General features: G+C 42.5%; 1 protein-coding gene across 1 annotated transcript in view; it reads left to right on the plus strand.

Moving 5' to 3' along the window:
• Positions 1-12,886, plus strand: part of tmtc2a (transmembrane O-mannosyltransferase targeting cadherins 2a) — a 209,712-nt gene that overhangs the window by 75,855 nt on the left and 120,971 nt on the right. The window contains exon 2 of the mRNA XM_059978410.1: positions 9,058-9,628. Coding sequence (XP_059834393.1) covers positions 9,058-9,628 — 571 coding nt within the window. The remainder of the gene's footprint in view (positions 1-9,057; positions 9,629-12,886) is intronic.

Below are 12,886 nucleotides of genomic sequence, written 5' to 3' on the forward strand. Positions count from 1 at the left end.
AGCAGATGCTGGAAAGACCATAAGGTAGAGGAGCAGAATTAGGCCATTTGGCCCATCAGAGTCTTCTGTGCAATTTTATCATGGCTGATTCATTTGCCCTCTGAGCCTCAATCTTCCACCTTCTCCCCAAATCCTTTCATGCCCTGACTAATCAAGAATCTATCGACCTCTGCCTTAAATATACCCAGAGACCTGGCCTCCCTGCTGCCAATGAATTCCACAGATTTACCACTCCCTGGCTAAAGAAATTTCTCTTCATCTCCATTCTAAAAGAATGCCCCTCTGTTCTGAGGCGTGTCGTCTGGTCTTAGAATCCCCCACCATAGGAAACATCCTCTCTACATCCACTACACCTTTCAACATTTGATAGGTTTCACTGAGGTCACACCCCATTCTTCTGAATTCCAGTAAGTACAGGCCCAGCGCTCTTCATGTGGTGAGCCTTTTAATTCCAGAATCCAACGTAATTCATACAAAGTACTGGAGGAACTCCGCAGACCAGGCAGTATCTATGGAGAGGGCTAAAGAGGAGACATTTTGGGCCAAGACCCAGTTCAGATGAAGGGTCTCGTCCAAAACATCGACTCTTTATTCCTCTCCATAGAGCTGCCAGACCTACTGCGTTCCTCCAGCGTTTTGTGCGAGTTACCATCTTTTGGTTGGTGACTTTGCACTAGAATCCACTGGAAGGGTTTTGAAAAAAGGTCAACACATTCAAATGATGCCTGGTTCTCCCTCCACAGCTGCTTTCTGACCTGCAAAATATTTCTAGTGCATTCTTCGTAAATTTGTTTTCCTTGGATAGATAGACAGAAGCTGATCCTGAGGTTACAGCAGATTTAATGGAAAATATCTGAGTAAGCTGCTGTTCAATGAAAACTGAATTAGAGTTTGTGTATAAATAAATCCTATTATCTTGTCAGAATGTTTTCGAGATGAGATGGACCCTCGCACCAGAACAGTGTCACTCTATTGGCACTGCAATAATACATTTATGTTTACATTCAGTAAAGTAGTGATGAACACATGCTTCAGGCACTCATGGTGACTGAAGATTTGTGGGCTCGGGATTGTTATTGCATTGCCCACACAATTCTGCTTCCAAGCTGGTTATAAATCACGACAATTTAGCAGCAGATGACCTGTGATGGTCACCGCAGGCATTGATGCTGGAAAGTGCATTGGGAATCTTTTTTTTCGAGGGGTAGACTGCGTAAAAGGGCATAAGTCTGCATCAATATGCAAAATTGCACCCTAAAGCTGAAATAGCTGATTGGAATTATTGCTTCACACAGGATCTGTCAGTAATTCCACAAAATGCTGATCACAACTACTGCTGTTGCTGGGAATCCATAATAGATGTTGAAATATCGTTGACCTTAAATGTTAAGTCCTTTTCTCCTCCTGAGTATTTAGAGATACAACATGGAACAAGCCCTCCTGGCCCACGAGCCTCGCCACCCAGTGTCCCACCCATTTAACCCTTGCCTAACCACAGGACCATTTTTGTACCGGGAAAATGTGCAAACTGCTTACAGACGGTGCTGGAGTTTAACTCTGAACTCTGACGCCCTGGGATGTAATAGCATTGCACTAACCACGATACCACTGTGGCCACATTAACTGCTGAGATTCTCTAGTGCTTTCTGTTTTTATTGCAAGCAATGTTTTACTGCCTGTGGAGTGAGAAGACGCAGGTGTCTTCCTCGTTGACGACCTCCACTCAACTCCTGCAGAGTCACTGCTATTCCAGACCTCCAGAACTCTTTCCTTGGACTCTCCAGTGCTGCCAGCGAAACAGGCAGACTTATTCAATTGATCTCCTCCCCTAAGTATGGGTGCAACCAGTATTCAAGTGCTTTGAAAAGCAAAGTTTGCTGTGGCTAGAATTTTATGCTAAGACATATTTGTGTGTTACATCAAAGTATGTTCACAGCTGCCTGACTGTTTACAGCACAGAAACAGGCCCTTTGATCCATCTAGTCCGTGCTCAACTATTAATCTAGTCCTATTGATCAAAACAGCTGTTTGGGTGCTCCGGTTTCCTCCCACAGTCTAAAGACTTGCCGTTCGGTAGGTTAATTGGTCCTTGCAAATTGTCCCATGACTAGGCTACAATTAGATCGAGGTGCAACTCAAAGGGGCTTAGTCCACACTTTATCCCATTAAATAAATAAATAATCGCAATACATTGTTAAAGATGCATTTCAAAATTAAATTATAGTCTTAAACCTTTCAGTTGAAGGCTGAGTTGGCACATGGCCTAGTGGATAAGCATTGGTCTTGTGATCTGAAGGTCACTGGTTCGAGCCTCAGCTGAGACAGAGTGTTTGTGTCCTTGAGCAAGGCACTTTGCATCACATTGCTCTGTGATGGTGCCAAGCTGCTTGGGTCCCTCCCTTGGACAACACCGGTGCTGTGGAGAGGGGAAGGCTTGCAGCTTGGGCAACTGCTGGTCTCCCATACAACCCTGCCCAGGCCTGCACCCTGGAAACCTTCCAAGGCGCAAATCCATGGTCTCACGAGACAAACGGATGCCTATTATTAAAGGCTGAGGCTTAAGATTCAAAGTATATTGATCATCAAAATATGTATGCAGTATACAACCCTGAGATTTGTCCTCCCACAGAGAGCCTTGAAACAAAGAAAACTGTAGAACCTGTTCCAAGAAGGACACAAACCTATCCCCGTGCGGAAACAAAAAATAAATCGCACAGACAGCAAAACAAAAGAGTGAAAGACACAGAATACAAAACACAAAATGGAAAGAGTCCAGGCATGTCCTAGTGTATATCCATGTACATATCCATGTAGGCATATCCATGTACAGTTCAGCTCAGTTCATTTCAATCCGGCACCGTGTTGAACTGACTTCAACAATTGTGATTTCTACAAAGATTGTGAGATGAAATGTCACTTTATGTATGCATTTTTGCAACTTCAGTATTTGGATCACTGGTATAGTTTTTGCCGCCTTATTTATGTGTTTTTTAATCCTTTATTCGCTATGCATATTTTGTTTTTTGGGGGCAATGGTGAGCTGATATTTGTTTGCAAGGAAGGGGAAGTAATTTCGGACAGCTGATCTTTCATGCCACTTTTGGGGACTCAAACATGTTAGCCATGACATAGATTGAAGACTGAATCTTGTTAAGTTTAAGATGTGAAAGCAGTTAGCTGATTGGTTCTCCCCAAAAGTAAAGAGAAGTCCATTTAGTCCCATAACAAGAAACAGATTTTTTGTTAATAGGTATTTTTTTTATCAGTAAGTTTCAAAATATTCGTCCAATTTTCAAAGCAAGCTACAGTTCATATTAAAATGAGGCCTTCTGGCCCATCGAGTCTATGCCAGCCCAGCATTCCCATCAATTCTATTCCCATGCTTATTTTCCAAAAGTCCATTCTCCCTTGCATGCCCATCAGTAATCACTAAACTTCAGTATCCAGTTAAAATACCGGCATTGTCACGGGGATGTGAGAGGAAATCAGAACAACGTCGTAAGGAAAAATGTGCCAACACCTCGCAAAGGGCACCAGAGGTCAGGTCCTACATGTGTCTTCCAGCCCAATGTGCTCCGACACGGTGTGTCACTTGCAGGGTGTGATAAACGTTTGTATTAACTGTGGCTGAAGTAAGCGATTCCACCACTTGAGTCTGCGCCGCCATTCAATAAGATCAAGCCTGACTAAATCTTGACCTCCACCGCTTTCCTGCTCGATCCTCATTAGCGTAGATTGCCTTATTTTCCTCACCAGCAATTTCAGTATTGAATACCCTTAATGTCTCAATTTCCACTGCTCTCCAAATTCTAAAGATTTGACCCTTTGGTTGAAACTCTTATATATGTTAAATAAGTGACACGTCACCCGAGATCATGCATCCTAGTTCTAGATTTTCTTCATAGAAGGGATGGTAGCAAGGCAGCTAGCACAACGCTTTACAGTACAGGCAACCCGGGTTCAGTTCCCACTGCTGCCTGTAAGGAGCTTGTGCATTCTCTCCCTGAGTCCAAAGATGTGCCTGTTGGTAGGTTGATTGGTCATTGTAAATTGTCCCACGATTAGGGACAATTTGGATTAAATTGGGGGTTGCTGGACAGCACAGTTCAAAGGGCTGGGAGGGCCTACTCCACACAGTATCTCAATAAGTAAATAAATGAGGGGTAATCATCCTCCCTACATCTACTGTATACTATGAAGTCCAGTCAGAGTTTTGCAGAACATCAGCCCTCACAAGTTCTGGCAAGTTCCATTGTTGATCTCATTGGCTTAGTTGTTCCACATCAGATGATTTTTCAGTCCAGAAATAAATCTATTTGTTTTTACTGCCTCCAAGGCAAGTGCGTATATTGTTTTTTTAAGCAAAGAAAGTAAAACTGCTTTTTAGATAATCCTTTAGGTTTAAGGACGTCTTGGCTCTGCACTGGTTCTTGTGATTTCTGACCTGTTGACCCTGAAGGATCCACATGCTCTGCCATAGTTGGTGTGGATATCTTAATCGGGTGGATAGATGGCCTGTTTTAATTGTTTTGTGGTCCTTCCTCTGTTTATGCCTCTCAACGTGCTTTTCTGTCAGTTTGAGCAGTCTTGTGTCAGGGACTCATGAACCAGTGAGGGTGTTGCTCCAGCTTCGGTGTCACCAAAATTCAGCGCAGTTTTAGCAAATTGTCCAGCCTTATCTTTGGTTCTTGTTGCAATAAAGGTAAATATTCTTTTGCACGTTGTGACTGTCAAGTTTCTCCCAAAGTTCAAAAAGGCTAAATTCAAAGTAATTGCCAAAGTATATATATGTCACCATAAGCTACCCTGAAGTTCATTTTCTTGCAGGCATTCACAGTAGAATGAAGAAATGCAATAGAATCAATGAAAAACTGCACACAAAGACAAACAACCAATGTGCAAAAGTTTAAATGAGCAAATTCAAAATAAGCAAATAATAACAATAGATAATGCTGAGAAGATGAGTTGTAAAGTCCTTGAAAGTGAGTTCATAGGTTGTGGAACCAGTTCATAGTTGAGGTGAGTAAAGTTATCCACATTTGGGAGCCTGAAGGGTGATAATGGCTCTTGAAACTGGTGGTTTCAGACCCCTCTGAACCTGCATTCTGGTCAAAGAACACTGAGGCTGTCTACAAGAAGGGGCAGAGCCGTCTCTATTTCCCGAGGAGACTGAGGTCCTTTAACATCTGCCAGAAGATGCTGAGGATGTTCTACGAGTCTGTGGTGGCCAGTGCTATCATGTTTGCTGTTGTGTGCTGGGGCAGCAGGCTGAGGGTAGCAGACACCAACAGAATCAACAAACTCATTCGTAAGGCCAGTGATGTTGTGGGGGTGGAACTGGACTCTCTGACGGTGGTGTCTGAAAAGAGGATGCTGTCCAAGTTGCATTCCATCTTGGACAATGACTGCCATCCACTCCATAATGTACTGGTTAGGCACAGGAGTACATTCAGCCAGAGACTCATTCCACCGAGAATGACACTGAGTGTCATAGGAAGTCATTCCTGCCTGTGGCTATCGAACTTTGCAACTCCTCCCTCGGAGTGTCAGACACCCTGAGCCAATAGGCTGGCCCTGGACTTATTTCCACTTGGCATAATTTACTTATTATTATTTAATTATTTATGGTTTTATATTGCTATATTTCTACACTATTCTTGGTTGGTGCGACTGTAACGAATTCCAATTTCCCTCAGGATCAATAAAGTATGTCTGTCTGTAATCTTGTGCGATTTTAATAATATTTCTTCTTATGGCAGCAGATAGCCTCTCATTTCTCTGCAGTATATATCATTTGACAATCCCTAATTGCTTTCACAGATTTGGCCTGCCTTTTTGAAGCACGACAAACTGTAACAAATGGACTCATTTGCACAGTGCGGTTGGATAGGGAGATCAGGTATTTCAATCGAAAAATGATTATGGCACAGCAACAAATTTCTGGGCTGGAATAATCTGCGTGTTGTACGCACCACAGAACAAGATCTTATCTATGACTTACAAAGCATTCCGTACTTCTCAAACCTTAACACAAGCTTGAGTACCCATCGATGGAATGCACCTGGAACTTGCCTGTTTCTGACAGGTATTGTGCCGCAGTCATTGAGGCAAGTTTTTCAGAGAACAGGCTAGCTAGGCAGTCCCTTATCCATCTTACCTTACTGTCCATTACTCTGTTGGCATTTAGGGCAGCAATGAAGGTCCTCCATTTCAGTTTCCCCTTGGCCATCAAAATCAATTTTGGTCTTGGCAGGGTTCAGAGCTTCCACCATGCCAGTAGCTTCCTCTCAGTTTTCACTCGCGTCAGTCACACAAATCCTGTGCAGAGACTCGGGTGTACCGTCACACACAGGTGTAAAAGAATTCTTCATTGCTGTTTCTGTAACTATTATATTTTACCACTCAGGGTTGTTAGCCTTGAGCTGAACCCCCAAACCTGGAGGACCGGTGGACCACTCTTAGTCTGGCCTCTGCTCTTTGACCTGTTTGGCATGGGTGACCCTACCAAGAGTCAAAGCATAAAGCCCTGACTCCGGCCGATATAATTCCGGGTCACTGAGGCACACAAGCCTCCAAACCCAACAACAGGGTTGTGGTCCTCATGGAGCTATGCTACTCATGCACTAATGTTACTGGTGGGCTCTCATAGACTTTAGACCCTGCATGCAATTCCACTTCTGCTCACATGCCACTCTTCCGCACTTTCTGTGCAGCATTTGTTGCTATATTTATAGTCTAGAGCAGCCAACTAACGTGCTGATGGAACGTTTGAATTAACTTAATGAAGCCCTGCCTTTAAATTGACTCAGGATGCATAACAACATCTACTATTTCTCTGGAGTTCCATTCAAAAAGAAAACCTCATTATTTGGTCAATTACCTGCTGTTTGTGAGAGCTCCTGTGTGCAATTTGGTAATAATGCATTTATTTGTTCTATAATAAATTGAGATGAAATATTCTATAAAGGTATGAATTGCAGTTTGTCCCTCATTTTATTAGCTGAAGAAAATTTGATATTTGATTTATTTATTATGGAATATTTGAGTAACTTCAGAGCGTTTGGAAGGTGGGTTGATCTGTTAATGAAAAAAAACTGCAGATGTTGGAAATCTGAAATAAATACATGCTGGGACGCTCAGCATGTCTGTGGCTCGGTCTGCTGAGTGTTTCCAGCACTTTTTGCATTTATTTGTTGCTCAGACCTGAAAATAACATTAAAATCAACTGAGAATTAAAAAATACAAATTTTCACTTCTAATTGGAATTGTTATGTGTCTGCCATTTCAGTAATCCATTCTGTGTATGTCCATTTGTACTAACACTTAAAAAAAGGAAAATTAAGCAACCATATTTTCAAACTTCGGTAAAAATATAACGTCTTGTTTTCACATTTGCGTCTGAGACCTTCTGAGACTGTTGCTGAGAATTCCATCCCCATTCAGCAACACTCAACAAGCTGTTGTGCAGGACCGTAGGAATTTGGCTCCATTAACTCCATCTGTAGATTCGCAAGAAGATAGGGTGATGGTTGAAGGGAATTGGCATAAGCTGAAAGCAGTAAAGTTTTAGCTGAGCACAAGTTTATGACTACGGAAGATTGGAGTGGACAACTTTGAAAATAGTCCACCCTGCAGATTCATCCATTTTGCATGAATTTGCTTCGTCCATAACTTTATTTTCTAGCGATTCTTCAATGACGAAATGCTATACTTTAAATCTACCATGTCCATTAGTCATATGACAACACAGATTTGTTACCACTATTCTTATAAATCAAGTCAAGTCACGTTCATTGTCATTTAACTATATATGTGTATACTGTCAAACGAGACATTTCTCCAGACCAGGGTGAAAAGCACAGTAGTACATATAACACACAATAACTTAGGAAAGTGAGGATAAAATCTACACGAGTTACGCATAAATAAAGAAAGCAAAGTACATAACTTAAATATTGTAAGGCATAGAACAGATTAACCGGTGACTCTTCAAATGCGATGCAGCAGGGACATCCAAAGTATAATGGCCTGAGGGAAGAAACTGTTCCATTTTAACAAAACTATAAAGGTTTATTTACATATCAATCATAAAAGGTGCGGATGTTCAGTATTTACCAGACAGTGAGTACTCTCAGATTAGAATATGGTTACTACTGTCTATTAAACAGTCAATGCCCTGGGGGGCCTACTGCTCCCGGAAGTCCCCCAATGTACCCATTGCGACCATCTGTGTGTGGAAACTGGAGCACCGGAGAAAACCCATGCGGTCACAGGAAGAACGTGCAAACTCCTTACAGGCAGCAGTGAGAACTGAGCCCAGGTCACTGGTACTGTAAGGTGGTGTGCTAACCACTACACCGCCACACCACCATATGTTTCCCATCCTGACTGTTCTTGTCTTTATGTACCAGAGTTTTCTGCCTGATGGTAGAGAGTCAAAGAGGATGCTGGTTGGATGGGTGACATTCCTGGTAATACGAAGGGCCTTGCGTTTGCTGTGTGCCTGATGAATGTCTCTGACGGATGGTAGGGAGACCCCTATAATCCTCTCAGCTTTTCTCACAGTCCTTAGTAGGGACTTCAGGTCCAATGCTCAGCTGCTCCTGTACCAGATGGAGATGCAACTTGTCAGGACATTCTCAATGGGGCTCCAGTAAAATTCAGTTAAGATGGTGGGGGGAGCTTGCCTCAATCTCCTCAGGAAACAGAGGTGCAGCTGTGCTTTCTTATTCAGGGAGGTGATAAAGGCCACATTATGTCGTTGAGAACAGCAGGCAGAGAACATGATGTTGGCTTATGTTGGGAAAAGGAAGAGTGAATAAGGCAAACAAGTCAAAAACGGGAGAGGAGTACAATAATAGTTTTCTAATGAAACCCAGCTTCGTCACCTATGAAGAATCAAAGCTTTGGTAACTGCACTTATGTTCTTGTACTGTTTTTTCACTTATTCAGCTGTAGACCTTCATAAATCAGCAAGAAATGTGATTGGAGATCTGCTATTAAATTGCTAAGACCTTCTTGTCCAATAATTAATTTTATTTCTATATTTCCTTCCAGCCGAGCCATTAAAACCAACCCAGATCTACTTCCAGAAACACCGTGGGTGAATATCTTTTATAATGACTTTTGGGGAACCCTGCTCACCCACAGTGGCAGCCACAAGTCCTACCGGCCACTCTGTACGCTTTCCTTCCGTCTGAACTGTGCCTTCGGAGGTCTGGATCCCTGGAGTTTTCACCTTGTTAATGTGCTATTGCACAGTGCCGTCACTGGCTTTTTCACAAACTTCTCCCGGTTACTGTTCGGCGACGGTCGGTGGACGTTAATCGCAGGTCTACTCTTTGCTGCACACCCCATCCACACGGAAGCAGTGGCGGGGATTGTAGGACGAGCGGATGTCGGAGCTGGGCTTTTTTTCCTCCTTTCTTTAACGTGCTACATTCGGCACTGTGACTGCAGGCGACGGTCGTCATGGAGCTGGCCCTGGTTGTGTGGAAGCTTCCTGTGTGCGGCCTGCAGTATGCTCTGGAAGGAGCAGGGTGTCACTGTCCTGGTTATTTTGGCTGCTTTTGATGTTTTTGTAGATCACAGACTCAGATTGTACCAGCTCATCTCATTAATTCACAAGGTAAGCCACTTCAGATTAATTCAGGAATTGCATTTTAAGAGGCTAACAGTGAGCTCATGCTTTTGAGAAAAGGCCTCTCCCTCTGGCAAACAGTGCACATTAAAAAATCCTCTGTGGATTGTCCATAATTTCCTGTGTGGAAGCAAAGACATATCAAATTCTCCCTTCAATGAATCTCTTTTATTTTTATTTGGTGCTATCATGATAATAATTGTATTAACTGTCATCTAGTATGCTGGTTTTAAGCATTTGCATTCGACCTAGGAATACGTTTGTGACAAAGCCAATATAAACCACAACAGGCCCCAGTATCATGCAGAGAGCAATTTAGACACATACCAATGTGATGGGGCAGTGCTATAATGAATGACAAATTGCCCATCCCTTGTGCTCGGCCTTTGAAAAGCTGCACCCTCCACCTTCTACCCTGCCTCAGTGTGGGCAGCAACTGCTTTGCTCCATTTATGTGCAGTTATAATTGCAAAATCATGCAATGGCAAAAAAAATTAATTGTCCAGGCCAGCTCTCTAAGCGTTGAGTTTAGGTACAAGCAGCACCTAACTACCTCTTGAGGCCATCTATGTTAAATCTGATAGCATGGCGAATTTATCTATAAATATTTTTGTATGTTATCTGAGCAAGAACTGCAGTATCTTGCAATACAATCTGAGGGACTAATCAGATTCCTTGACAACAGTGTGACAGAAAGTTTAACTGCTGGCTCTTACTAGCTTCATTCCTGCTTCCCCCTCCCACTTTCTATCCCCTCCCCCCTGTTCTCCTGGCTGGATTGTCTGTGTTGTGTTCAGTCCACCCGCTCTGACTCCCATCACCACTCCAATCTGGGAATCCTCAATAACATAGGCTTGTCAGACCACTTCAGTATGGCAGGGAGTCTTATCACGGCCAAGGCCGATCTGCAAGTTCATGATTTCTATAAAGGATTGGGATTCCCTTCTCACAGAGGCCCCATGCCATCTCTGGTCTTTCCATCAATATTCTGACCTGAGATTAGATTACTCAGCACGTGCCAGACATCAACCCCAGGAGGCTTCTGGCCTGATTAACTCAGCTAGCCATCCCTTACATAAAATATCCATAGGAACATAGAAGCCAAAAAAAAAAATCTGCAATCCAATCATTTTTCCTTCAACTATCCTGGTAGTTGAATGATACCTTGAGACTGCAAATGTTGGCTTATCACAGCAATCAAATCTGTATCAATTAACTCCAGTGGATGAGGGCCTTAAGTGTCATAAGCCCCAGGTTACCTTCCCTAGCAAGCAAGCTACATTCTAATAAGATTTTTTACAAATATATATATTTTCTGTATTGTCATGTATCTCAGGATGTAATATGATATATTTGGTATTCAGTGATTTCATTCTATATTCGATTTGCTTTCCAGATAGGCTGTTCTAATAATGCAATCAATTAATAGAGTCCAAAATTATCCCCCTCCCTCTGTTCCCCACTCTGACCTTTTACTACTTCTCCCCTCCCTAATTCTTCCCTCGGTCCCCTCCCCTTTCCCTTTCTCTGAAGTCCATTCTCCTCTCCTATCAGATTCCTCCTTCTCCAGCACTTGACATTTCCCATCCATCTGGCTTCACCTATCACCTTCCAGCTAGCATCTTTCCCCTCCCCCCACCTTTTAATTCAGGCATTTCCCTCACCACCCGCACCTCACCTTCCCTTTCAGCCCTGAAGAAGGGCCTCGGCCCAAAACACCTACTATTCACTCATTTCCACAGATGCTCCTGAGCTGCTGAATTCCTCCAGCACTATTTTGTGTGTGTTGCAGCTTTTCATCTGTGTGTTTTAATCAATGTTGATGACTCTCAATTTGAATGAAATAACCATGGTACTTGATATGTGCCAACAAAATCTTATGGATGCCTGGCCTTGCCTGTAAGTTCCTTAGTGAGGTTATATGATGGTCCCTTACTAACAAGTCATAGTAGTGTATAGCCATTAAAGGTTAAAAGGCCAACTCGTTTTTTTAATCAGAGGATCCATTGTGGTCTTTTAGTAAATTAGAGTGACAAGTGATGGCAATGAAGGGAAACTAATCCTTCAGGGTGAAACAAAAAGGGTAAAAGCAAAAGTGTATTTTATAAGAGAGATTTCATATTTTATTTCAATGTTGCTTAATCCTTTTAAACTGCCTGAGCACAAAAGAACTAAGTGGGATTTCACTAAATGGGGATGAAGTAGGTAATCTCTGAGTAGCCATTCCATATGCAGCATGCAGGCACTATGCCTGTTAGTCGGTTCTGACTCAAGTGCAGTTGATCACAGTGGGTTCACTTATGATGAATAACATTGTGACATCTGTCGACATAACGCCCTTTGGGTGAGGTTATGGAAACTGCGAACCAGAATAACTGTGGCGAGCTCTATTTCTAATCTTTTCATTGAAGAGCAGTAATTTAAAAAGCACAAGGAACACAGTCATTGAAAAGGAATATTAGAAATGTACACGCACGCGCACACACACACGCACACACACACGCACACACACACACACACACACACACACACACACACACACACACACACACACACACACACACAATGACCTAGAAATTCTTGTGTGTTGTGCAGTGTTTATGTCTGCAGGGTAATGAGGCAGATTGCCTTGACCTTGAGTTCTGCGATTTCCTTTTAAATCCACTTCATGCATGAAGGCATCAGGAAATGCACAATGGTATTCCGTGCCGGTTTGGGTGCTTCTTCTGCCAATTCAGCAGAATGGTCAGGTAACAGAAATGAATAATCTACGAATGCAAAAATCTGCACAAAGAACACAGATTCTTGCAAGTAATTAGAAACATGATCATGATTTTAATTCATGTCATGTCTTTTAAAATATATGATCTGTAGTAATTTAGTAAATAGTGCTGGTTGGTGGCATAATAGCATCAGCACTCGACTCCGAGGTGAGTGGTTGTAGGTTCAAATCCAGCCGGCTCCTTGCACTAAGAGTCGAGCTGGCAGCTCGGCCTCAAAAAAAACACAAAGGTACTAAGGAAATGGCAAGGTGCTGCCTGATGTGCCACAAGGTGTGGAAAGGATCAAACATTTAATAAATCTTTAAAACCTTTGACTTGCCATTAAGTGTCACAGATCATCAGCAGTTATCTTAAAGCAATTTAATGGTTTTTGACAGCAGGGAGTTGGCATGTTCTCGGTATTTTTATTTAGACAATTCATCTTTTTTACTTTGATTGTTTGTCAGTCTTTACTTATGTATAG

The sequence above is a fragment of the Hypanus sabinus genome, chromosome 8 (assembly GCF_030144855.1).
Source record: "Hypanus sabinus isolate sHypSab1 chromosome 8, sHypSab1.hap1, whole genome shotgun sequence".
NCBI classification, from domain to species: Eukaryota; Metazoa; Chordata; class Chondrichthyes; order Myliobatiformes; family Dasyatidae; genus Hypanus; species Hypanus sabinus.